At 41.4% G+C, this 27,517-nt stretch overlaps 2 protein-coding genes across 2 annotated transcripts; one reads left to right on the top strand and one right to left on the bottom strand.

Annotated features, from left to right (window-relative positions):
* Nucleotides 1-938: 938 nt before the first annotated feature.
* LOC101473153 (glycerol-3-phosphate dehydrogenase [NAD(+)], cytoplasmic) lies at nt 939-8,010 on the bottom strand. Its single transcript, XM_004562587.4, has 8 exons — nt 7,635-8,010; nt 6,939-7,116; nt 5,061-5,201; nt 4,694-4,832; nt 4,435-4,547; nt 4,116-4,349; nt 2,066-2,172; nt 939-1,502 (listed from the first exon to the last, which is right to left on the bottom strand). Exons 1-8 carry the CDS (start codon nt 7,673-7,675, stop codon nt 1,406-1,408), a joined length of 1,050 nt encoding a protein of 349 aa, XP_004562644.2. The 5' UTR covers nt 7,676-8,010; the 3' UTR covers nt 939-1,405.
* An 811-nt stretch (nt 8,011-8,821) lies between these two features.
* On the top strand, nt 8,822-25,530 carry LOC101472859 (oxysterol-binding protein-related protein 11). The gene is made up of 13 exons (XM_004562586.4): nt 8,822-9,230; nt 9,469-9,537; nt 9,732-9,907; nt 10,240-10,319; nt 13,127-13,312; nt 13,922-14,120; nt 15,677-15,822; nt 15,957-16,097; nt 18,294-18,756; nt 20,099-20,285; nt 21,058-21,240; nt 21,320-21,473; nt 21,831-25,530. Exons 1-13 carry the CDS (start codon nt 9,115-9,117, stop codon nt 21,885-21,887), a joined length of 2,157 nt encoding a protein of 718 aa, XP_004562643.1. The 5' UTR covers nt 8,822-9,114; the 3' UTR covers nt 21,888-25,530.
* The last annotated feature ends 1,987 nt before the right edge of the window (nt 25,531-27,517 follow it).

The raw sequence follows: 27,517 nt of genomic DNA, 5'->3' as shown, positions 1-27,517 counted from the left end.
CGTCATTTTTATTTGCCCATTTCTGTGTTTCTTCTCTTGGAACCCACTGTTAGTTAGTTTCTCTTTTCTTTCTTTTAGACTTGTAAGGGCAGGGGTGCACACCAGCAGTTTTCTTGTGTTTTTTGTTTGTTTGTTTTTTCTCTCTCTCTTATACATGTTGCAAAATCAATAAAAACTTAAATGTCAAAAAAAATAACAATAATGAAAATATGGTGGTGGCTCCCATAAACTGCAAACCTGCTCCTATGCATGCATGTAAATGTACTGATTCTTTAGCGCTTCTCTAATCTATCTGAGCACGCAAAGCACTTTTATACAACTTACCTAATTCACCCATTCATACAAGCACTTTCCTATCTAACCTTCACACACATCAGAGAACAATTAGGGGTTATTATCAGGCAGTAGCATGCAGACTGGAGAAGCCAGGGATCAAACCACCAACCTTCTGATTACCAGAGAATCTGCTCTACGTCCTGAGCTACAGGCACCCATAAACACATTTATGAGGATGCGTCAGTTTGTTGGAAGATGTAATTACACGCTAATCTGTGCATATCTACAAGTTCAGTATCCTTTAAAAAAATACAGATTGTATCTTTAAGGTAATAAATACATAAACAGAGACTAGAGACATAATATGTGACTTATATGGACATGTTACAGAGATAAACAGGGATGGGAAGCAGATGGAGATAGACAGTTGAAAGAATATCAAAGGTTTCACCGGTCTGCCCTATAACAGGGTTGAAATGTAGGGACAAGGACGGCGTTTGTTCTTTAATCTGCTCTCTCACACTGGGTTACTGCAGCTCTCCTGGGAATCACTTTCAGCCCAACACAGACTGACGGTGGGATCTAAAACACCACTCAGTCACAAAGCTGCAGACACAGGACAGGATACCAGCTTCCCATTTCAACAAGAAATGACAAGACTGTTTTGTTATGAATGGTTTTATTGGAAAAAAAAAACAAAAAACCCACCTCCACATACAGAGTTAAAAAAGAATATGCTGGATTTTCAGGTTACAAACAGACATCCTGTAGTGACATACGACAATAGTTACTGACAGATTCTGGCAGTAGTACAAATGGAGTGGTCTGCCTTTGATGGTAGTTTATCCCTGCCACAGTTTCAAATGAAATTAACGCCACACAACGTTTAAAAAAAAAGCAAAATTGGTAAAAAGCAAAAAAGCAAAACCCAAAACTTATAATAAAATGCTGCGAAAATATTGTGCATGAGCCATGATTAAATGACACTGACGGAGATAATATGATGTGCCCTGGGTTGTCATCGTTTTGTTAAATTGTGCGTTTCTCTGATGATTCTCTTCCGCCCTCTAGTGGTAGTAAATCTCTACTGAAGGAGCAGCAGTGAGCATGTCTGCAGACCCCGTTTACTTTACAAGTGCTCGGGGTGGTTCTGCAGACAGGTGATGAACTCTTTCACCTGTCTGCCCTCAAAGCAGATCTGGTAGACGGCTGCGAACAAAGGAAACCTGCAGAAGGAAGGAGACTCAAAGTTTATTGCATGTTGATGTGAGGACACTGCAAATGAACTGTTTGTAGGTCAAGGAACAGGAACAAAACAAGCTGCTGGCTATAAAAAAATAAATGATTTTAATATCCTTTATTGTCCGAGACAGGTTCAAGATAAAAATGAGCCCACAGCTGCTGGTCTAATCAGAGGTGTAATCAGGCGATATAAGTGAAAACACTTGTGTGTGTGTGTGTGTGTGTGTGTGTGTGTGTGTGTGCGCGCTTGTGTGGACTATGGCTGTTTATACTGCAGTTTGCAGGTAATTACAGATAGCAGGAATGCTGATAATTCTTATTAGTTTCATTTAGATTTCATGCTGCCGGTAATACCAAAACTTCAAGAACATAATTGTGATTTATAACTTCGATCCCAATCTTCGAAGAGCACAGCCAGAGTAAATATTCAGCCCGACTTGAACCATTAATGTAATGAAGGCGTACCCAGCAGACTGGAAACTGGTTCTGCTAATATAAAACAATAAAACAAAGACGTAACTGTACGTAAAAGGATTAGTGGACTTACTTGTTGACCATGTCCCTCTTTTTTAAGATCTTGTAGACCTCCGCGGAGGTCTGCGGACCCTGGAGCTTCTGGCCATTGAGCATTTCTGCCTCCAGCTCAGCGATAGACTGCATGAGCAAACATAAAAGTGTAGGCTGAGCAACCAAGTATGTTGACAAAAAGGACACACAGATAGAGATCTATTGTGTTGATGGCAGTAAGCTTTTCAGGGCTGTCCCGGATACCATTCTTTGGTCTCCAGAGAGTGAGCACTGCAAGCAGCAGACAAGCAAAACTGCTTCTAAGGGGCTTTGAAAGGGAGCTAAATCTAGCAGAAAAGTCACTAAGAAGGCGACAGTGAGATGAACTGAGCCGCGATGATCACTGCTGTGAGCGAGGGGGATATAAAGACTGCCCAGCAAATATTTGGTTAGAGCCCTTAAACTTCTTCCTTCACTGCGTCCATGACCCAAATCAAAGATAGCGTGTGCACGCTACCTCTGTGTACACTTCAATTATTCATAGAGTAAACCCAACGGGGGCCACTTTTCCTCAAGATAAAAATGCTGCAGCCCCATTTAAAGTCTGAAGGAAAACATGACTGACTGAAAGAGTTAAATCAAGTGCAGCTGGGTCCATAGACCTTTTGGACAATGATGCAATTTTTGTAGTCTTGCCTCTGTGCACCTCAACAGTGGATTTTGAATGAATCAGTCCAGACTTCCAGCTTTAATTCAAGAGGTTTAAGTTTTTTTTGCATTAAATGTTCAGAAAAAACAGCCATTAAAAGAAAACAAAACTTTGTTTTCCTTTTTAATACAGTCCCCGATTTTCACAGGCTCAGTCTCAATTGTAGAAACCAACATGGACCAACAAGGATTGTTTTTAATACTTGGAAATTCCTCTCGAGTCGCTCTGCCAGAACTTTACTTCACCCACCTTCAGCTGCTGTTGTTTGTGGGTCTCTCTGCCCTCAGTTTTGTATTTAATAACTGAAAGGCTGCTTGGTTCAGTTGAGATTAGGTGACTGACTTGGTTATTGAAGATCTATTTATTTGCCTGTGAGACTCTTGGGTTTTAACTTGGGGTTGAACAGCTTTGCAGCATTTGGTTGTATCCTCGCAGGGAGTAGAGCCTCGTACACTTCACAATTAATCCTGCCGCTTCTATCAGTAGGCACATCATCAATAAACACCAGTGAACCAGTTCATGCCCTTACCACACCATGAGCACCACAATGTTTGATAGATGATGTAGTATTCTTCAGATCATGAGCTGCTTCTCTAATCATACACACCTTTCTCTTTTTATTGTTCTACTACAAGTTCATCATAGTTTCCAGAACTGCGCGGGCTATTCAAGATGTTTTCTGGCAAAGTCTAATCTGGGTTTATTGTTCTTTGTGCAAACCACCTGTAAATTCTCTGTATCTCGATTCATAAAGGCACGTTTTGCTTGTAAACTTTGACAATGATATAAGTACCTCCTCTATAGTGTTCTTGACTTAGTTAGATGCCATTAAGATGTTTTTCTCAACGATGGAAATAATTCTGTCATCATCCACTTCAGTTATCTTCTGTGAGCTTTGAGGGTTTTTGGTGTTGCTGAACCAGATTGTTGATTTGGACACTACGACAGTTTTTGCTGTCTCTCTGATTTTTTTCCCAGGTTAGTGATGACCTCCCTCATTTACATTAGTATCTGTTTTAACATTATATCGAGAGTTTGAGTGAAATGCAAATGTGAACAACACTCACATGTCTCTGAAACTGCTCAACAGTCAACTGTTTAATTACTTTTGAGTCTCAGAAAATGCGGCACTATGTGTAAAAAGAAAAAAGCTGTAATTCCTGAACAGTTAAAGCTAAATGTTTATATAAAAAAAGACCTTTGAAACTGCACAGTAGTGCACTTCAATAACTTTGATTTTTTCCTCTTAATACTAATAGTAGATATTTGATTTACATTGTAATAATTAACATTTAGTTACCCTTTGGATTTGGATTTTTGTAACTTATATTCCTCTTATTTGAAAAACAATAATTGCGATGGACTGTCCTCTCTGACTCACCTTGGACGTTCTGACGAAGGCCTCTGCGACCTTCCGGTTTCGTCCTCCGTAGCAAGTGGTGATAAGGTCGGCCACGCCGCAGCTTTCCAGGAAGGTTGTAGAGCTCACTGAGCCTTTGCAGAAAATTTTGGCAAAGGCAACCATTTCCATCAGGCCAAGCCTGATTACCGCCGCTTTGGTGTTGTCGCCAAAGTCGAGGCCATCACAGAATCCAGCGCCGACCGCCACAATATTCTAGTAATGCATGAGGGGAAGGGTGCAAACATTTTAAGGTTTTCCATTATACAAGGAGAATTTGACTATGGAAACATCCGTTTACCTTTAAGGCTCCACAGAGCTCCACTGTGTCACTCTCCCGCACGACAGCGATGCGAAAGTTGGGAGTCTGCATCAGTTCTTTGAAGATGTGGCCGTTTGCCTCATTTCTTGCTCCTGTAGTGAATGAAGTTTATTAAACATAGAGTGCTAAATTGCTCCAGCAACACTTAAAACAGGAAGTAACTGTGCACTAGCTTGTCTGACCACCACAAAACCTCCTCTGCAACTTATCTACACATGTGCTGTACAAAGTATCTAACCGATGGTGGTTTCACAGAACTTCTCATCCGCCACCTCGCTGGCGATGTTGGCTCCCATCAGGACGCTGACGTCAATCTGTAGTTTCTCTCGGATGATGTCTGAGATTAGCGTCAGTCCTTCCGGTCCCTCATCAATGCCCTGGATGACAATAATCAACAATTTAAAACATAACCTCTACCCTGAATGGGCTTTTGGCCTTGAGATGATGGTGACACATACAGGATGTGATTGTCTCTGTATTATATTGTATTATATACAAAAAACTCATGATGCCATGACCGCAGAAAAATAAGAAGCTGTGGTTAGGATACTGTTTCCCCTTTTATGCTGGCAGAAAATGTGACATGAACAGTCACAGGGTCTTACTTTGATGAGTGATATCCCGATAGCTCCCTCTGCGATGTGAGGTTTCATCTGATCACAGAGTTTCCCAATGAATTGGTGCGGGATTACAAAGACGAGGATCTTTGCTCCTTTAACAGCTTCTGTGATGTCTGGTACAGCCACCTAGTGAGCCGACAACAGCATGTTAGTCCTCATACAGAACCAAATCATACAGTGCCAGTATGCAAGACACTTCATTTTGGATTTCCTCTAACCCACACAGGATCAAAAGTATACATACAGACTTAAATATATACATGTATTCACTTAAATCTTTTAATATGTGTTGCTGAGGGTTGTACAAATTCTTAACAAAGCCAAGGCCCAGTCATGATCACCAATGATCAATCATGACTAACAGACCCTGTATAAAATCCAAATAAATTCAAACTTTTCACCCAATTCTTTTTTTTAAGTGATTAAAGATGTATGCTGTACACTCAATCCACTCTGGAAAAACGGCAGGTCAGAGAAATCATTAAAAGCCCCAAATGACCATGATATTCATGCCCATGACGAGTGGATGTAAACTTCTGACCACAACCGTATATATCACTGTACACTGATATATATACTAGTTTAATGCTAATTTACGGCAGTATGTATCTGCGGTATATCGTTTTTCATTAACGTTGGTAAATATTTAATAAGCATGTAAGGAATAATGCAAAGATAATTATGACTAATGCAGCGTTCCACTTGGAACTTGATGTTGGAACTTGGGAATTATGTCTCTCCTGAGTTAGCACGTTCCAGAAAAACCAAAAAAACAGGAAGAACAGGTTTGAAAAAAATTCTTATCAAGGTGGAGCTATTCAGACATCACTAGCAATTCAGCATAATTCTTATGTTTTTGCACTTAAAACACACAGCCATAAACAGAGCCTGAGAAGTGCTCTGAGTGAGTCAAAAAACACACAACAGTGACAGCACAGATTAAAAGTTTACAGTTTTACTACAGTTTAGGTTCAGTGCCAACATCTTGGATTAGTAACTTTGGGTATGTTGGTCTGCGCTGACTTCCCGAGTGGGAAGTTCAAGTAAGGTGGGTGTTCCATAGAATACATTTCTGACCTCCAACTTATTAAGGAGCGCACCGTAATCTGAACTATTTAAAGATGACACTGCATACCCACTGCAGCAGCTTAGTTATTTATAGATTCCATGATATTTTCTAATTTTTCATATTCTATGACAGTTTGAACTCAAGTTTAATGATCTATAATTAAGCATGTGGTAACTTTATACAACCAAAGACTGCAAATAATGTCTCAAAAGCCAGTTTGGTGGCATTATTCTCACATTTTAATGAAATATAATGCACTCATTTGTATTTTCTTAAATTAGTTTTCGAGTGTATAAATAGTCTGGCCCCAGGATGTCTTTCTAGTTGCATTCAATAACAAAACAGTAAGAGGAGGATTGTGAATCATAACTGTAAAATACCACACCACAGATCTAAATATGGACGGTCAGCAGCTATGAAACACACTCCTAATTGAAATCAATTTGATTACAGATATCAAATCTTTTAGAGTAAAGGTCAAAGGTTGGTTAATTGTATTAATTTATTAATGTATCTTTCTTACGCTATATTTTTTCAGTATGTGTATGTATTGTATCTCTGTGTATTACAGTGCATTGCAGTTTTATGCTGTTTGAGCATTGTGAATGTAAAAGACCAACAAGGGACAAGGGCAGGAAATTAGCAATGGTATTGGAACCATGTCAAACTGCATTGTTCCTTTTAAAAAAGTTAAATAATCTTATCGGTGCAATGTCGTGTGCTTCAAGATTGCGGTAATTAGCAAACCGGACTGCATAATCTACAGATGATGCTTCTGTAACTGTTGCACTTACCACATTCTTGGGCAGCTTGTGGCCTGGTAGATACTTGACATTTTCATGCTCGGTGTTGATGATCTCTGTCAATTTCTTCCCGTCAATCATTTCTTCATAGACCCACATGTTCACCATTGGGTCAAAGCGGTTGGAAGCTTTGACATTGTGCCCGATAATTTTGGCAATGGCAGAACCCCTGAGGGAGGGACAAAGATCAGGTTAGAGAGCCAGGACTGAGCCTAACCCAAAACCACAGGTTGAAGCTCTGGGAATTAAGTGAGTACACAAAGTACGGCATGTTCCTGAAAAGGCTAAAAAAGCATGCTTAGGCTTGGAATTGGACTTCTTCCAGGAACATGCCCTTAAGGGAGAACTCTTTGTAGTCCCAAGAGTTAGAACCACAAAAGGTACTCACAGGTACTCCGTACAGGTACTCTACAGGAGTGTATGGATTTTATTTTGCAAGACCCTTATTTTAGAAAGCAGGATGCTACTACACGAACAGCTCTTTAGAAGCAATCGAGGAAGGCTGTAAATAACAGCTCCAGATCTTCCTTTCTGATGTGCAGGACAGAGGTAAAGATAAGCCTATTAGATTATGAATACAGCGGGTTTGCAACCAGTAAACGACCAAATCAGCGATCAGTTTTCAGTTGGCTGAAAAAAGGGAACTCCTACTTCTAAAAGAGGCAAAAAGATACAGAAAAACGTTACCAGTTTCCAGATCCAACGATGCAAACTTTCTTTCCGGGCATTTTTAAAAGTAGAAACTCCGACAGTGAGCGCTTTGCAAATACAGCCTGTTGTCCTTTACTCCCCAGTCTTTAACTTCCTTATACGCCCTGAAAACGCTGCTACTCTCTTACCACGCCCTTACTGTCACGGCTACACCTCTTATTATGTGCAGTTCATAAGCAGCAAAGCCTTCTCCACGCATCTCCACCGTTTAGACATCTCCACTGTTTTTGAAAGCTTCATAGCCCATATTCAGGTTCGAGTTTAAAGGTGACTGCATGCAACAGCAACAAGTCCGCTATATTAAAGCGAACGTTTTAAAGGCCAGTTATTATTTAATATTATCGGGAAATATGGGATACCGCCAGTCACATTACTACCTCATGATAACAAAAGCGTATTTTAAAGGCGCTTCCGGTCATTGGGCTTTTCAAAATAAAGCTCTTGCTAACAAAGGATGCCGCTTAAAAAACAAAACCACTACACCCCTAATTAATTTAACACGTAAATTAGCTTATACATTATATTTAAAAACGAGGTATGAAAAACATTAAAAACAAAGCAGATTAATAACGCGTTTCTTTTTAAATAAATATGATTCAGCCCATCATTGAACACTCCTGGCTATCAAACATTTTTACATATTTGTCAAAATATTTATACACACAAAACGCATCTGTTTAATATCTTTAAAGTTGTACTTGTCTGCACATGTTCAGCGTATACAAAAAATATCAAATAATAAATTAGTGGGAACAAATATGGATAATATGTGGCCTATTTGTGTAATTATTTATTCACTTTATTTTTCACCTACAACAATGCAAAAATATATTATAAATGTTTTTAAGGTTATAATTCCTTCTTTCAGATAATACTTACCAGTCAGTATAAAAATAACAAAAAACTAATTTATTTGTTGTTCTTTCTTGTTACTTAATACACAAAATCTGATAATATTTTATAAAATTATTATGTAAAACATTTATTTCCGTTTTAGATTGCGGCTTTTTAATCCCCTCAATTTTTTTTTAACCATTTACGCCTCTTTTACGTTTTTTTGTTGTTATTGTTTGTTTTCTTTTTTGGTTGGATGGATTTTTTGTTTATCATAAATGATTATATTTTTATATATCTTATATATCTCAATGCGGAAACGCTCCTGTAAGGTGAGTCACATGACCGTGTCCCCAACCGAAGCCAGTAAATATCAGGCTAGCTAGCAGTCTGTTAGCTACTCCCAGTTCCAGTAGATCAGACCATGTTTTTTCAGCTGTCATCGGCCAGTTGTCAGTCCAGCGTGTGTAGCCTGTTCGGTGGTGCTTTTCGTTAAGCGATGACCTCCCAGTAAGAGAGACTCCGTCCTTTAAAAAAAATCAGCTCTGTAGACTTGGCTGGCTTTACAGGTTAGCTTAGCGCTAGCAAGCTGCGTCCAGAGGAGGTGTCGTTGCTAGTGACTATGCAAGGGGAAACCACGACGATCCGAATCACGGAAAACGAAGGCAAGCTGGATGTATATCCCCAGAACAGGACCCCGAGCTCGGGGAGAGCGAGTGCCAAAAGCTGGCAGTACAGGTTAGTTTGTTCCGCTAGCAGCTAATTTAGTGTTGTCAGGAGCACTTCGTTGACCCGGACAGCACAACAACCTACTCTTTTTCAGTAGTGTTTAAGTGTGTATTTGGTTCTCAGGTATAAAAGCTGAGTCAGAGGAATGCTCTGTGATTGAATTGTGTATTTACCTTGCTGTGTTTATGGGCGTGTGCTCACTGCCTGTATCATTTTATGAGTGTCTCCTTTTGCCCCATAATACCAGCGATCACATGGAGAATATTGATGGCTACCTGATGAAATATACCAACCTGGTGACAGGCTGGCAGTACAGGTGAGTTCTGACCCAACTTCATGTGACATAAGTCATCTCAATGAGCATTAAAGACCTTACAGTTTTATAGGGACAAAGTACCTTTGTGTGTGTGTTTATGTGTTTCTAACTTACCAAACAAAAATGTAAGGTGTGACTGTGATTAAAAAGTCATATCATGGACAGCAGACTAAGCCAGTGTTGTTTGATTTCAGGTTCTTTGTCTTGAACAACGAGGCGGGCCTGCTTGAGTATTTTGTCAATGAGCAGTCACGGCCACAGAAGCCCCGTGGCATGCTCCCTTTGGCGGGGGCCGTCATTTCCCCGAGTGATGAGGACTCGCATACCTTCACTGTCAATGCCATCAGTGGGGAGCAGTACAAGCTCAGGGGTGAGGATCTGGCAGCCATGAGTGCTCTAAGTTAATTTGGCTTTAGCTGGTGCTTCTGTGCTCCTTCCTGAGCTCTCCACCTTTTATTGATGCCTCCATTCTACTTTTTCTTTTCTTTGTTTTAAAGCTCAGCCTTGCTCTCATTAACTTCCATCTTGTTCCTGCTGTATTGATCTGGATGTTTTTCCATTATCTGCTGCCGGTGATGCAGAAGCACACAGGAATCAATGCTGAGTATGATTACTGTAGAGTTACTGTAACAAGGTTGTGTTCTTCTTCTCCTGTGTGTGTGTGTGTGTGTGTGTGTGTGTGTGTGTGTGTGTGTGTGTCAGCCTCTGATGCCAAAGAGAGGCAGCACTGGGTCAGCAGGCTACAGATCTGCACGCAGCACCACACAGAGGCCATGGGGAAGGTAAGACTGACAGTGCCGAGTGTGTTTATACCTGAAAAGAGGCACATGACCATAATTTGTACCATGGTTGGTTTACACTGGATCATTCTTCTGTCAAGAATATATAGTTTTAAAAATTTATCTTTAAAAGAAGAAGCATAATTAAGATAAAAACAAAAAAGTCAAAAATAAAAATCAGTTGAGGCAGGCTGCCTGTTACACTTTTGTTGGATATAATGACACAGTAGTTCAGTTCAATTCAATTTTGTTTGTGTAGCACCAAATAACCACAACAGTCACCTCAAGGCACTTTATATTGTAAGGTGAAGACTCCACGCTTTTCTTTCCAAGCTCCTTGGACTACGATGACCTGGAAGACTGAGAACCTTCACAGACGTAAAGACTCCACAATAATACAGAGAAAACCCCATATATCAGATGACTGCTTGTTAATAGAGGTATCCTATTAGCCAATCACATGACAGCTGCTCAATGCATTTAGACACATAGAGTATGGTCAGGATGGCCTGCTGAGGTTCAAACTGAGCATCAGCAAGAAGGTGATTTAAGTGATTTTGAATGTTGCTTGGTTTGTTGGTCTACTGATCTGCTGGGATTTTCCCATACAGCCAATTCCTGGGTTTACAGAGAATGATCAGAGAGGGAAAATATCCCGACTGCTTCAGGCTCATAGGAATACAATAGTAACTCAAAACAATCACTTGTTACAAGCAAGGTATGCAGAAGAGCATCTCACCAGCAGCAGAAGACCACATCTGGTTCTTGTCCTGTTGGCAACTGAGGTTGCGGTTCACGCATGTTTGCCAAAATTGAACAATAGAAGACTGGAAAAACATTGCCTGATCTGATGAGTCTCAATTTTTGCTGCAACATTTGGTTGCAGCAAAAATTATAACCACAGTGTACTCATCAACTCATGGCTGCTTTGAGAAGATTAACACACGATGTCACAAACTGATTTCTTGAACATAACAATGAGTTCATTGCACTCATTATGTCTGTGGAAATATTCTTATCCTTGAAAGGATGAGTCAAAATCGCCATCAGATTTATGGCTCAGGTAATGGCCGATCTGTGTGTTTCTTACTAAATCTAACCGATTCTAAATTAGAAGGGTCGTGATCGCTGCATACAGTTTGTAGACGGGCACACCACCATTTTTCTGTAAGGAAACACGTGAAAGCAGAGAGAGAAGTGACAATGTTGTAAGCCCACAGAAGCACCACTAAAGCAACAAGGAAAGAGAAGGAAGTCTGACTGGCATGAAATCGTGCTAAAGTTTGCTTTGTAAGCTCTTATCAGATAATGCGTCTGCAGCTGTGTGAGCAGTTTGTGCAGATATTTGTGTCTGCGAGCAGTGATGACTGTGCAGAAAACACATTTTCATAAGCTCAAAACTCGGTGTGCTTACAAAATAAAAGCTAAAGGCGTATGGCTGCCTTGATGCATGAAGCTTTGTACTTTACCTTCATGTCCAGGATCTTTATCTAGATTTGCATATTAGCATATTTGCAGATTTTTAAAAAAAAAAAAGAAGTTTATAGTAAAAACCTGGAAAACTCATCCGATGTGAAATGTGCACTCCAGAGACAGCAGCTCAGTCAGTCCTGTCTGTCTTTAAAGGCTTGTAAACCATGAACAGCTATGTTTTACTTCAAAGTCCATCTTTGACATCATTGTCAAAGTCAAAATCATCATTTTTTTTCTGTGCTGATGAGCAGTGACACAATGCTCTTTCATTAGTCTTTTTTGGTTTTTGGAGCAGAAAACCCATGCTGCTGCACACCTTTAGGCTCTAAAGGCCCTTAAATGGCTGCTGATCTGTCAATAAATGTGCAGCAGTGAAACAGCCGGACAGTACTTTGGTATTAAAACTGTTAGGGTGTTGTAAAAACTTCCTCAGCAAAATCTATGACTCATGAGCGGATGTGACAGTTTCCTGTTTTCCTTTCACATGTGCCAAAGGAGGCAATCCAACAGAGTTAGAACAGTATCGGTGTTTATGTAAAGAAATATCAGCTTCCAGCCTGTTTGTAAGTGCAGCAAGCAGCAGTATTGATCTGGATATTGATCTCCAGATTGCTGTGCAGCCCGGGGCCCATTTTAATGGTCTGGAGGTGGCCAAGTTTAGGAAAAATGAGCAAAGATGTGCAAAAATATAAGAAAAATGTTTTTAAGTGCTATAAACCACAGAGCCTGGGAGCCGGAGCTGGCCTGGTAAAGACGGTGATCCAGGCCCAATGACAGCTTTGAAAAATTAGAAGTTTGGACTTTTAAGTTTTTAAGTTGGTCATAGGGGTCATATGATTGTCTGTTTTCTGTTTTCTTTGTATTATTTCTTTGTGTCTTTACCTTACAGTATGACGCACCTTTAGGCAATTGTTGATTTGACTATATAAATAAAACTGAACCAAAGGTTCGGGCCAGTTTTGGAGATTCAAAAAAAAATGAAAAAAAAAAAACAAACCCAAAAACATAACAGGATTTTTTCCCTTTTACTAAAATAAAATAAAAAGTGTTTTATAAAATAATATACTTTCAGCATGTTTTGTGCTGTTAGTCCGGCATTTAAAAAAAACAACTTTTTGTTTGTTTACGTACGCTTACAAATTGAGGAAACAGTATGGAGTTCAGGGGCCATGAAAAAGCCTGATAAATATCAGTAGTTTACACTGCTTATAAAATGTTTTTGAAAGCTTTTATTTTGAAAAAACAATATGGTAGTGCAATACACCCCGTCTCATTTATAGCTAGAAACACTGCGCTGACCCATAAATGTAATGACTGTGCTGGTCTCCGTTCCTCAGAGTCAGCCTCCGTCAAAGTCCCGGAGTTACTCCACGGCGTCTCAGGGCAGCGGCAGCTCCCCGATGTCCATGCGCCGGCACAGCCAAAACCCCGCCTCTTTGTTTGGCTGGTCGCAGGTCAGAGGCTCGTCGGCCTACTCCAGTAAGAGGTCCCTGCTGCCCGACCACCTGATGGACGCAAGAGAGGTACACTTTGATCTGAAGAAGTCATAACTCACCGATTGGGGGGAACTTTTAGCCAAGACACAAACAGTGGGGGCTAAATCCCAAGGGACGCTAGTTGCGTGCTACATTTTATGATGATTAAAAAGACTGGATGAAGGCGCCGTGTTTGGACAAGATGAGCAGACAGAAAGCAGTGCTGGCACTCACTACAATGTTTCATTAAAGTTTAAACTCAAGGCCAAGTACAAGCAAAAAGTACAAGAAACATTTAGTTCCTACAAGGCACGCAGCGGTGAATGTGAAATATTTAAGAGGCGCTTTAGAGCAGGACTTTAGCTCACTGAGATTTGTTTAGTCATGAGCTTTAGTAGTCTCTCTCTGAGCCAGTTTAATGCTGCAGATTGTCCACAAGGGGGCACTCTCATGTTTATTTAACTTGAGTGGGATACAGCAGGTTTTTGTTCTAATCAGCAAGGTGTAAATATGTTTTTCCCTTGAATTAATCAGAACGTGATAGTTAAACAAAGGCACTGAGTCAAAATCAGCAGAGCTGCCTGCACAGGTAGTTAATCACGGTCCTGTGAGGCTTTGCCCTTATTAAAAATAACCACGACATCCTTGTATTTCCAGATGATGAGCCAAGCCCAGGGTCAGCACAAAGACCTGATGCAGGGCATTGAGGGCCTGCCTGTGACTCCTGGCCTTTCCCCCCTGGACCAGGACCTGCTGATGCTCAAGGCCACTTCCATGGCCACCATGAACTGCCTCAATGAGTGCCTGCACATCCTCCACCTGCAGCAGGTGGCCCGACAGAGAAGCTCCCTAGGAGGTACGTGGAGGGATGTGGTGGGTTGTTGTTGTTACCTTTTGTGTTTGTCACAAAAGGTAACAACACGTAAGTTGAACTGTATATGTTAAAGTACCTGGATTACGTTAAGGGTGTGCTAATTAATGATGGTACACTAAAAGCTCAAACTCAGTTTAGTTCATCTGGACCCAGGCTGGCAGTCAGAGAGCTTTTGGCCAGCACGAGTTTCTACAAACAGAATACTTACAAAGGTGGGACGGCTTGTAAAATGATCTGCAAACCTCATAAACCTGCATTTTATTCATAGAACATAGAAACATTTTCTTTCTCAGTTTGCACATTTGACATGGTTTCTATTGCTGTATTGTGTTCAGGCAGCATGGACACGCAACTTTATTTAGTTGAACTCATATAGCACTAAATTCCAACTTTGTCTCAAGGGGCTTTATTTTGTAGTGTAAAGACTCTACAATAGTACACAAACCCCCAACAATCATATGACCCCCTATAAGCAAGCCCTTGGTGACAATGGGAAGGAAACACACCTGTTCAACTTGAAGGAACCTCTGGCCACCTGTCAATTGTAGTTTTGACGTAATTTTGAGTCCCTCGTGGTGCTTTATGGTCAAAATCACCTGCTACTGTGGTACTGAGTCGTCCCAAACACTGTCCCTCTGCACCACCTCCATCTTATCCCTTTATTGACCAACCCTTTATATTTACCAGTAAAATTGACCATGGGTTCAATAAAGGGTTAAATAAATTCTATATAAACTCAAGTTAAATTTTAAGTTCAGTAAATACATGATGTTTGGGAAGTGGGTGTTAAATATTTATGTCTCTACTGGGCACGCAATCCTAAGAACAAATCATAGTCTTGCTCATTCAGTGTCTGCACCCAATCTAGGCGGTTAGTTTGGCCGGACACTGGAATTATTCTGCATTATTGATGGGGTCACCTGTCCCCGTTTGTACCACCTGTCTCGCTGGTAATTGGATCTCAGATGGTTAAATATCCATCCGCAGCACCTCGAGGACAGCTCTGTTTTTAAGCTTCACATTAAAAATCATACAGTAAGGTGAAGGAGAGGAGACTCGCTGATCTTTTGTTAAAATGCCGGAAAACTCGTCCCACTTTTTCCACAGCGGATCTCGTTACTCGATGTATATTTCATCAGGCCGGACTCGCCACAGCAGCCAATCAGATTAAGTCTTCTGACGCACAAGGTGAATTTGAATTAGATCTGTCCTCTGCTATACGTACTTTTAAAGGGGGCGGAGGGGGGGGATGCCATACTGAGAGGGTTTAGCCAATCGGGGTGGGGGATGCTTCCAGAGTATCCTGATACCTGTCTTCACGGAGGAGTTGGGTTACACTCTTTTGGTCGACGGCAGCTCTCTGAGGAGCAGAAGCTCTGCCCGGTCAGCTGCAAGGCGATTGCGGGGCGCCGTGCGGTAAATGGTGGGCCGAGCTTAGCGCTACCTGTGCATGTAGGGGGGCCTCGGTCGGGTGGGAGGGAGGGGTAGGACCATGAGTACCTCTGAACCTGCACCTGTGCACTCCCCGTCCACTGCAGGACCCACCATTGAGTGGCTGGAGCCCAAACTGCCCGACATCCTGAAGAATGGCAGCAGCTCTCTGGGCAGCTTCGCAACAGGTGAGGGCCCGCTGGAGGGGAACCGCTTGGAGCTCAGCAGCCCCGAGTCCTGCAACTTCTCCGGGGTAAGACTGGGAGAGGGGAGAGGTTATCTGTGTCATGCTTGTTGCAGTTTTCTGTTAATGCTCTGTGAGACTGCCTCGTTTTAAAATCAGTCATACAAAAAAACTTTAATTTCTTCCCTCCTCTCTCCTCACAGGAACAGGAAGACATAGATGCAGAGGATGAATTGGAGGACTCCTTTACGGACAAGGAGGAGGACCTGGGTGCCGTGGAGGAGGAACGGAGCGTCATCCTACACCTGCTGTCGCAGCTGAAGCTGGGGATGGACCTCACGCGGGTAGGTCAAGTTCCCATATCAGCAAAAACAATCCCTCTGAGACGCCAGCACGAACGGGTCTTTGATAAGGCTCGCTTGGCTGTAACAGAGGAGGATTTTCCCGGAGCGAGAGGAGTTTCTTGTATCAATAAACACAGAGTTCAAAGCACATTGCGTCACAGTGAGGCGTGAAATGCTGCCAAGATTCCCTTCTGATTGGTTTTGAATGCAATTTCACAGAATTCTGGTAAAGAATAAACCAAAATGAGGAGTTCACACCATGTTCATCTGCAGCTAAATAAACCATTTTTTAACAGTGTACTGATACACAGTTAAAAGTATGTGGTAAGATTGTTCCACACGTATTTCAGCCTTGACTCAGCAACTGTTACACAGAAACACTGCCTTTCACTTCTTAGGTTGTTTTTTTTTTGTTTGTTTTTTAAAATAAATCCTCCTGTGCTTTTCATGCATCATTATAAAAAAAACAAACCCTGCAAACTTTTCTAATGTAACACAAAAAGATCAACATCATTTACTGCAGTCATTGTGTCCTGATCAGTCCTTATGGTCCAGTAACGGTCAAAGACGCTGATACTGGTGTACTGGTGCTTTGTAACTTAGCTGTTTAACAGAAAATAGAAAGAACTATGGCTTAACACTGACATGTTGGTTATTGCCTGCATCTGTTGTGAAAAAGTATCTGCCACCTTCCTGATTTTTCTTTTTTTGCATATTTGACAGACTTGCATGTTTTAAATCAGACAAATTTTAATATTAGACAAAGATAATCTGAGTAAATACAAAATGTAGCTTTTAAATTCTTTAAATCATTTATTAAGGAACAAAAAAGTAACACAGACCTACCTGGTCCTATGTGGAAAAAGTTATATCCCTATAGTTTGGTCATTTTGCAGATCTAGTGACAAAACATTTGTCCCAGTGAAAAAGCAACATCCAGATGAACAATATTCCTTCCTGGGATGAGAACTGACTTTGACTGACTTTGTTTCTCAGCTGTTTCTTTAGATCGTGGCCTGATGTGTTGCTTTTTGAGATCTTTTCGCAATATTTTTGTGATTTTTTTGTGATATTGTATCGATACAGGGACAACAAATATTTATCTTGTTAAATAAATTTAAATATTCTTGGAATACTAGGAACAAAAGGGATCATCTCATGCACCATCATCCAGACATAATGTTAGCTAAGCAAACTAACACATTATCCAACATTGGGCGCACTTAGCTTGACAATTCAGATCAAGCTAATGGCTGAAAAGGACAAACTCCTTACATCCACCAAAGAGAGAAAATAATAATCAGCGGCTGCCTGGTGATTAAGTTGAATTTTTCACATTGTGCAATTGACTGTAGCTTGTGGTGATAATCAGTTGCCCAGAGCTTGAGGGTGTTGCACAGTCATGACCACGTTTGATCACAAAGTGATTGCGCAGGTCGCCTGCACCTTTGCAGTGTGACTTGGACCGACTGCAATCCCTCTGAGAGATTTCAAAGGTCTTTAAATAACTGCTGTCTGATTTATAAATGCAGACAGATTGCCAACATTTCGCCATCAGTCTGAATGAGTCTCTGTCATTGAGCACAACTCGAAGGGACTCGACTCAGCTGGCCTGTAGAACAGGAAGGCTGATCAATGAAAATGTAATTGTTAAATGTGAATTTCTGTCTATGCAGACAGCAACAGATATTTGTCACAGTTAAATGCTTATTAAATATCAGCCTGTGATGAGGCTGATATCTAGTAGCACAGTGCTGTATTCGAATTAAAGCCGCCCATGAAAGTAATTGAAGCTGTTTAAAAACCACATTTTGAGGCAGGATAAGGAGTCATGGTTGAAGTAAGCTCCTCATTCTTGGTAATTAGTTGTCAAGGACACGTGCTTAAACACCCTGACCCGAGGCTTACGCTGACACTCTTATCTTTCAGTGTCAGTTTGTTCCTGTAGTTCGATATCCTGCTCTTGAGTTTCTGATTTATCTCATGGGTCCGCTGGCTTACCTCAGCTGGAACTCTAGTAAACACCCCATGATCCGCAGGGTCACGTCCTGTCTACGTCTTTTCACTTCCTCATTGCACTATATTTTTCTGCCTAACCTGAGCTAATTTAGAAGCATCCTCAGACTCAGTTTGTTAATGCAGTATGTTCCAGAAGATGTGATTTAAAATCTCTTCTCTTGTCCATTTTACTTGTAGGTGGTCCTCCCCACCTTCATTCTCGAGAAGCGCTCTCTGCTGGAGATGTACGCAGACTTCATGTCCCATCCGGATCTCTTTGTGACCATCACAGACGGCAGCAGTCCGGAGGACCGCATGGTCCGGTTTGTGGAGTACTACCTCACCTCCTTCCACGAGGGCCGCAAAGGCGCCATTGCCAAAAAACCCTACAACCCCATCATTGGCGAGACCTTCCACTGCTCCTGGAAGGTGCCCAAGAGACCAGACGCCTCCAAGGAGCCTTCACAGGGAAGCCCCGACCCCACTGCTTCCAGCCAGGACTCCTACCAAGTGCGCTTTGTGGCGGAGCAGGTTTCCCATCATCCCCCTGTGTCTGGTTTCTACGCCGAATGCCAGGAGAGGCGGATGTGTGTGAACACACATGTGTGGACCAAGAGCAAGTTCATGGGCATGTCCATTGGGGTATCGATGGTGGGGGAAGGTAAGGCAGCACAATTTTTAAAAAAACTGTGTTCTGCGAGGTTGGCAGCAGGAGTGGAAACACGAGCTGTTTTTACACATAGAGCACATGTAGGAGGCCCGCTCACCAGCAGCGAGTGCAGCGGGGGGTTAGCTCCTCTACACTCTCATTCACACAGGCTTTGCTGAATAAAGAGAGAGTGTAGAGCATTTATTGTCTGATCTGACTTCTCCCCATTTTAATTCTCACCTGCACCTCGATTGGATGTCTAAAAAAGTTCAGGGGCGCGCTGCATTGGAAACATTAGATGTTTTCACACATGAACTCGAGATGGCGTCAGCAGAATCAGGTTGGCTTCTTATCTAAAGTTCTCACTTCTCACGTGTAGCAGAAAGCAAGAGATGGCCCGCCTCAGATGTGTTTTCACTGCTGGAAGTAATCTGTTTGGCTCAGGTGGAGCATGCTGAGTTCTGGCAAGTTACCTGCTCTCTTCTCACGTGCACAATATCATGATGTGTGCTGTGGAGCTGGCAAGTCGCTATCTCACCTCCTCCTCAGACCTCGAGGCCGCAGTGCCAAAAAAGCCTTTCCATACACAGCTGTAACTGACAATAGAAGTGAGGTGCCCCCAACTCCCTTACTCCTCAGTTTGGTTTTAGTTTTATCTTAAAGCCCTCTTATTACCAAAAGCAGCAGTGTAATTAATTTAGGACTAAATTCTGGTGTATCAGGTGTCATAGTTGGTGTACATTCTCATTTGACTATTAATGCATTTCTTAATAAAAGTATTTCTCTCTTGTCCTTGTTAATAAAAATGTAGGACAGGACATGTTTGTACTTTACTGTGTAGGGCCTCAACCACAGAAGCATCTCTGTCATTTCCTCTGTCACCCAGTACAGACAAATAAGGGAAGTGTCGTGGTTGTGCGTCGGTATTGTGCAGAGGCTGTGCACAGCTTTGCAGACTGTCGTCTACATGCCATTGCTGTTTACCGTCACCAGGTGGCAGCATCAAAATTAGGTGGTACAGCCGACCTGTGAGATCCAGCTGCTCTTGATGTTGTTTATCAGTCAACCATCACCATTTGACCTAAACCTGCCGTCATCCTTGTTGGGCTGCAGGCTCCTTTTGACCATTTCTGCGGTAGGGCTGTTGCAATACTAACATTTCAGACTTGGTTGAGTATTTTCCTGGATATTTCTATCATTATTAATACCACAGGGTGGAAAAAGACAAAAGAAAGATTCGACTGTATTCTTATTTATTGTTGCTGGGTAATACATTACATAGTACACCCCTCATATCTCTTTGTTACAACTGGCAGAAACCTTGTAACTCTTGTTTCTGTATTTATTCTTCCAGGTTGTCTGTATTTGCTGGAGCACGATGAGGAGTACACCTTCACGCTGCCCTGCGCCTATGCTCGCTCCATCCTCACCGTTCCCTGGGTGGAACTTGGCGGCAAAGTCACCATCAACTGCGCCAAGTCGGGTTACTCGGCAGTCATTACTTTCCAGACTAAACCCTTTTATGGAGGCAAATTACACAAGTAAGTCTTAGTTTTTATATCCACAACAAGAAGTAAAAGAAATGTATTTAATGTGGTTGCAATGATTGTCATTATATCAATATATGTGGTTTGAATCGTATCAGATTATGAGCTTGTGTTCCTTTTTGCCCATTGGGATCCATTTTCAGAAAGTTATGTTGTTATGCTGATGATGCTCAATTTTATTTACCACCAAAGTGCAACAACTTCCAAGCAGTTACTGCTTCGTTTCTTGGAAAACAAAAAAGTTTAACTTCAAACTGAAAAGCAGAAAAACCCCCAGAGGTGACCTTATTTGGTCATTGAGACGATGCTTTCATTCATTCAATGAAATGTGCTCTCTAAATGAACCGAACTTGACTATGTGACCAGGTGAACTACTAGCAATACTATGACAGTATTCAATTTAATTCAGTTTTATTTATATAGCACCAAATCACAACAACAGTTCCCTCAAGGAGCTTTATGTTGTAAGGTAAGGATCCTACGGTAATACAAAGAAAACAGATAATCCTATAACCCCATGACCAAGCGTTTTGGCAACAGTGGGAAGGAAAAACTCCCTTTTAACATTCAGAAACCTCCAGCAGAACCAGACTCTGGGAGGGTCGGCCATCTGATGCGACTAGTTGGGGATGTTGGCAGTAAGACGAGTTTTTGATTGCCAGTTCTGCAGCTCTTTAAAATAAGTGTCCAAGATGGGCGTTTATATCTAAACAAATCCTCAAAATTGCATGTTTGTATTAATTCGGTCCTCCTACCACACGTTTAGGGTAACAGCAGAGGTGAAGCACAACTCCACCAATGCAGTGGTGTGCCGCGTACAGGGCGAGTGGAACGGCGTCTTGGAGTTCAGCTTCACTAACGGAGAGACGAGGGTGGTCGACGTCACCAGGCTGCCTGTGACGAAGAAGCACGTGCGGCCAGTAGAGAAGCAAGGACCGACTGAATCCAGGTCAGATGAAATTGAAGTTGAAGGAGCGAACTTGCAGTGTATTTAATAGCGTTTGCTGAAACATTTCGATCCTTTGCAGGCGCCTGTGGCAGCACGTGACCGAGGCTTTACGGCAGAAAGACGTCGAGAAAGCCACTGAGCATAAGACGGTCCTCGAGGAGAGGCAGCGGACAGAAGAGAGGCACCGTGTCGAGACAGAAACCCCCTGGAGGACCCGATACTTTGACAGAGAGGTGAGCAGTGGTGATTTATTAGGTTTCTGCTGATACAGCAGCTGGTATTTACTGCATAGGAAGTCATATTGAATCATATAACTGCCACATTGAAGATCTTACAACTTATATACACAAAATATTTGAATTGCATGAGTTAAAAAAAAAAAAAAAAAAACTTCTCAGAGGAGTTTCCACACATTAGTTTGATGCCCATTGTTTGGCAAAAATGTTGAAATCAAATACTTTGCAGCCTCAACTTAAGAGTCTGGTGTTTTGTCTAACTTTATCAGGGTAAACAATTATGCTATCTCACTGCAGACGCTTCATTATCACTGATACGTGATGCCACACTGACTCTCGTCTCTCCTCCTGCAGGGTGAAGGTTGGGTTTATCACAAGCCACTTTGGAAAAACTCTACATTCAAATCCTAGTTTCTTCAGCCCTCTCCTATCTTGGATGTTGATATTGTAGATTCAGGAGTGTGTGTGTGTGTGTGTGTGTGTGTGTGTGTGTGTGTGTGTGTGTGTGTGTGTGTGTGTGTGTGTGTGTGTGTGTGTGTGTGTGAGTGTGCCGGAGTGTGTCTGCGTGCACACACGCATGTGGTCGTTGGTTATGAAATGACAAGCATGACCTGCACTGACGTACAGACGAATGCGACGCTGAGGGGGGAGAAGGACCGAGACGGCATGACCGAAGGTGTTCTCGAATCTCTCACATGATGTTCAGGAAGAGTACAAGTTTTTGTACTGCAGATTAGGGTTTTTTTTTTTTTTAAATAATCTAATGTCAATGAAAACATATTCTTGTACAGGTAATGGTACTCTATTTACACAGCCTTAAGATGATCTGATGAATGATACTCTGTTTGGACTCGGATGATCCGCCTGGATATGGTTTCTTCTTCTTCTCCTCTTTTTAAACTGTGGTCTCACCTGAGGATAAAGGGACTTTTGGTGAATATCTTCTTTAAATAGGAAAGAAAATCCCCAAGTAACTGGAGAATACATCTCATAAAGCTGAATCTGTGTATTTGAGCTGATAAAACAGAAGTCATTCCCTCTGTCACTGGATGTATTTACTTACTCGTGGTGTTTTGATCTGAGCAGTACAGAAACATTTAGTGGATGCCTCCCAGAGTAATTATTAAACGGGGCAATTTCCCAGAGTATATACATAAAATAGCACATTGAGCAGTGCTTACAGAAATTTACGTACTTTAAAATGACAGATTTAAAGAAAAGTACTAAAAATTAAAAAATAACGGCATCTGAATACTGAACACTGAATTCACTCACTGTTTACTGTAGACTGCACTGCGTTTAATGTGTTTACTCTCATTTTATACATTTATTTATCTTGTCACTCTGAAGGAAAGGCCCCAGTCATATAGGCCTAGAGACAGGTTGGCAACCTGATGGCAACCACCAGTTGGTAGGTGGTGCTGGCAGTTGCAAAGAAGGTGCACTAGAACTGCTTTAGTTTCTAACATGTTGCTTATAGTTTGCTTGGAAGACACCAACTTGTCTGCAAACACTTTGCAATGGCTCTCTGAGCAGTAGTGAAACTATGAAGAGTGCAAAACAAGCCTGTAATAGAGACCGCTCACCCTCAAGGTGGAAGTTGAGTCCTTTAAAACATGTTTTCAGTAATAAGGCGTACTTTTACTTTGAATTTGAACGGTGTCTATTTCCGGTTTGCATCACATTCTCAATTCGTAGTTTCACTCCTGCTCAGAGAGTAGTTGGGAGACTGTTTGGATAACACCCAACGTTTCTTTGCACCAACTACTCACGACCTTTCACCGAAGCAATAACAAAGAGGTTATTGGTGCAGCACCCTATATCGCTTTGCGATCAGTTTTACCTTGCAACTGCTGGGAACCACTCCCCAAGCAGTTTGGAAATATGCCCCCCTCCCCCAGTGACGAGAGGTTGCCTGGGGTTTCCAGGTGTGCGTAAGAAGCCTAAGATGTCCTTGGTGGCATCACTATGACTCTATTAGGGTTTTTTTTTTTGGGGGGGGGGTTTAAATCATAAAATTTAGTTCAAGCTCCCCTTTAAGCTGTAAGCAGATCTATCTTAGGGTTTGGTGATGGGTAAAATTCTCCAACAGTTCCAAATAGTTACCGTGTCCAGTAGTGGGTGCTGTGTTTTTGCAACATTTCCTCAGTAATGCATTGTGCCACGAGGTTTCCTTAACATCAACCGTACATTTCCAGAGGGGTGTACAACAAAGCAAGTTCAACAACCTAAAAACACGTTCACAGATCATCTGTTGTACTAATCAACTTTGTTAACCTTCGAACGTTATTGGATTTCATGACTTAAATAATCTGATATATTGGTTAGTTTTTCTTGAGATTTCCCTAATGTTTATGTATGATTGTTTATTAGCCGTTACTAAGGGCATTGCAGTTCAAAAATAATCTTGTTTTATTGTCACAAGTAATGGATTACTCTGTTACAGTCTGCTTGGATCAGTTGGTTATTGTTTGTGGCTTCCAATACGTTGCCAGCGGGAAGTTGCAGAGTGCCCTCTGGTGGACACACAACATCAACCCCTGGCAAGGCTGAAGGGTGTTTCTCTCATTTCTTTCTTCCCTACTTTATCACGTTTTCATTTTAACAGTTATTAATGGCAACAGATTAGCACATCGCTGACATTAGCTAATAGCTGAGATGAGCCAATAGCTAAGATTAGCGCTGCTCTGAAAATAACCTGCTCCACACCAGGTTGTTTGGCATAAGTTGCCATGGTGATTTATCCAGTTTGAACCCCCCCGCACACACACACCTTTGTGATGCTGAAGACTTTGACTTTAGGCTAAACTTAGCTTGTTATCCTTTCATCTTGCTTCATAGTACACCCCTCAGGTCTGTACAGCAGAAGGAGGCACCACCTTGTGGCACTATTCAGCAATTGCACTTTACAAGCTAAATAATTCTCAAGAAGACAGACCACTAAAAGAACAAAACTTGCACATTGACACTCCCCATTGTAAGTGCTTAGTAGTGCATTCGTGAGCAACTATGATGCAGAGTTTTAGGTAAGTAGGTCAGACCAAAAAACAGTGTTTTAAAAGAGCTAAATGAGCACGTAACCAGCCAACACGTACACTGAATTTAACGCCAAGTTTAGTCAGTGTACGCCCTTGTTGATGATCACTATAAATTCCTTTAGAAACACAAAAAGTTTCCTTTCAAAGCTTCAGCTCTCAATTTAATGCTGAATGCTAATATTGATGTGGGTTTTGTTTTTGTTTGTTTTTTTTGACAAGTTCACGTTGCTGGAACAGCATGTTGTAGACTGAAAATTAGCAAATTTTATTAAATAATTAAATGATTCAGTCGCAGGTGAATGCTTCTTAAAAGGACAAAAAAAATGCTATGCCACTCTTCATGTCTTTTGCCTTTTTTCTTTGTGGTTTTGCAGTGTTTGGAAAAGTCCTGCAGCATGATTGCAAACTCACTTAAATTTCCTAATGTCTGTTGTGAAAGCTTTTAACCAAATTTGCTTCCTTTTGTAATGTAAATAAATATTTTCTTTAAATGTGTGTCCATCCCCGAGCTTGCCCTTCTTATTTCTGGAGTCACTTTGAGTACTTCATGTTCAATCAGTGTTTGTTTTCCTCTTTGATTCCACTCTACCGTGCTGTGATGTATACATGATATCCTGTATGTATCGCCTCCCTGCTAAAGCAACACGTTCTGAGAGCAGAAAGCCACCCTGCCATTGATAAGCTACCCCCTTCAAATCTCGGTGCCTTATGTAAACTCTTCATGTGCGTGTGCCGTCCAGCAAGGAGCACGGCACTCATCACCTACTTATCTGACCAATGCAATGATGTATGTATTGTTAACGTGTGTTTGATTTCTTTTTCTTTTTTCTTTTTTTTTTTTAAATCAATGCTTGACGTCGAGACTTCGACTGAGCACTTTTACTAACGGTTTTGACATCCTCCTAGTTTTTGGATTCTGCTGGTTGTCTTGCAGGTCTCTGAAATGCACTGAAGGAAACCTGGTATGGGGAAAAATGGATGTGTGAGATAATCTAATAAATGGTGTATCACTTGTATGCTGTGTCTGGTTCCTCTACTCATCAGCATTATTATTTATGTGAAAAAGGCTGATTTTAAGACATATTGGAAGCTACACCTGCACAACTCCAGAGTAGTTTCCCTTTTAACAAATGACCAGTACTATGCTGTGAAATCAAGTCTAGGAACTCATCAGCTTAGCCTTTGGCTTGGAGTTTCAACTCTACTCAGGACATCAACTTAAAGGGAGCTCTATTACACTCATATCCAGCTCCATTGTTGGACTCTACTAGAGTGGCTTTGCATGATTAACTGTTCAAAATAATCCATATTTATCACATTCATGGCCTTTATGCAGCCCGTCAGTTGATCCTGCCTGAAACGAGCTGTTCTTTCTCCCTTTAAGCCAACTGTTTTGTGATTGGCTGCCCCTCATAAGCAGAAGGTTTGATAGCACATGGGTGGAGCTTCTGTACCCACAGCCAGAGCTGTGAGCCTGGTATGACCATATCTTCTGTCATTAATCATATATTTTCTAAATCTGTGCCATCACAGTAGTTAAAAAATCTGAGGTTTTGATTACACTGACACTGACCTCATTATTTGAAACTCTCTGTTAAATATAACATCCACCATTATAACTGTACATATATGCACTCCTGTGAAAAGCTAACTCCACCCTCTCTGCTTCCATAGATGGTGAGTAGCTGAACAAACGCACTTGATTAACTGATTGTCAGCCAGCATGAGCACCTCTGTAAAAGCAGTCTTTCCAGTAGTGAACGTCCCAGTAAATTCACCCCAAAGTAAGACCATGTTCAGAGAAACTACAAAACTTCCAAGAGCTACAGCTGAGACTCTACAGGCCTCAGTTAGCGTGTTAAAGTTCAATGCAGCGCAATTAAAAAACGATTGATTAATTGAACAAGTATGGCTTATTTGGAAGAGTTGTCAGAAGACAGACTCTAAAAAGATAAATGTTATATTTTAGTTTGCTGATATTGCCCTGCTGCCCACGGGGTTCTAGGTCTTAACACTCGCTTGCTCAGACTTTGACTAAAGCCCATTTTGGCAGGATATTGTGTAGAATCTATGACGACGCTAGCCCTGAGTGAAAGAGAGACAGCTGACCTTGAACTCAGGCACAAGAAGTCAGGTATTTCAATAAAATACACAGTCCCCCACAAGGAAACCCACTGTGATGGAGCTCTGTGAAGAGCCGACACAGCTTCTTTACCCTGTGAGATTCAGCAAGGTGCAGCAGGATTTGCAGGTCTGTTTATTCAGATTATTCCATCATAATCATACCATTAATGCGCATTATTTGCAAATCAGTTTATTTTTTCTGTTTATTAATCATTAAAAACACGTTAATTTTAGCACATGTATGATCTGCATGACCTGCAGTGTCTTTGCTTCTTGCTGACGCAGTGTGTATCAAGTCATCAGGGTTCTTATCGAAGCATAAAGTTTTTTGTTTCTCAAATAGCAACTGTGTTGCACAAACGAGAGCCAGAGGATGGTGAAACACGCGAGTCATACATGAGGACGAGGCAACTATCTCAGCAGAAGAATGCCAAGGACACTTGAGAGATATGCCGGTAATAAAAGACTTTTACAAAAAGTTCACAGTGTGAAGTGTGTGGCAGACTAACAAAACAACTTCAGACTTTAGTTGCACATTTTTTCCCACAGTTTGCAGTAAACAAATATTATTTAAGGGGATTCTGTTATTCTTCTTTTTAATCTCTGTTGTTTTGGTCTTGAATTAACTCGAGCCGCTTTGTGTGAAAACTTGGATTTTTGACTCACTCAGAAGTAACTCGAAGTTTTGAGTTGTGTAACTAAATTGATGATAACTCAAATTGTCAACTGTCAACCCTCTGAAAGTTTTTCGTATTTATTTATTTACTGTAAGTGCTGGAAACAAGCATTCATAGCTTTAGGTATGGTTCACAGTTTAAAATAATCCTCATTTATCTTATTCTGGGCCTTCATTCTCTATAACAAGCAGTTTAATCCTCT

The sequence above is a fragment of the Maylandia zebra genome, linkage group LG23, assembly GCF_041146795.1.
Source record: "Maylandia zebra isolate NMK-2024a linkage group LG23, Mzebra_GT3a, whole genome shotgun sequence".
NCBI classification, from domain to species: domain Eukaryota; kingdom Metazoa; phylum Chordata; class Actinopteri; order Cichliformes; family Cichlidae; genus Maylandia; species Maylandia zebra.
The sequence above is the reverse complement of the archived record's forward strand: the minus strand, read 5'-3'. Positions and strand labels throughout refer to the sequence as shown.

Excerpts from the sequence above, each read along its gene's own strand:
- LOC101473153 (XM_004562587.4), bottom strand. The coding sequence starts at position 7,675 with ATGCCCGGAAAGAAAGTTTGCATCGTTGGATCTGGAAACTG. Across the intron at positions 4,548-4,693 it reads GTTCTGTGAAACCACCATCG|GAGCAAGAAATGAGGCAAAC; the intron begins GTTAGATACTTT and ends CATTCACTACAG. Across the intron at positions 4,350-4,434 it reads AGCTCTGTGGAGCCTTAAAG|AATATTGTGGCGGTCGGCGC; the intron begins GTAAACGGATGT and ends ATGCATTACTAG.
- LOC101472859 (XM_004562586.4), top strand. The coding sequence starts at position 9,115 with ATGCAAGGGGAAACCACGACGATCCGAATCACGGAAAACGAAGGCAAG. Across the intron at positions 16,098-18,293 it reads TGGGGATGGACCTCACGCGG|GTGGTCCTCCCCACCTTCAT; the intron begins GTAGGTCAAGTT and ends TTTTACTTGTAG. Across the intron at positions 20,286-21,057 it reads TATGGAGGCAAATTACACAA|GGTAACAGCAGAGGTGAAGC; the intron begins GTAAGTCTTAGT and ends CCACACGTTTAG.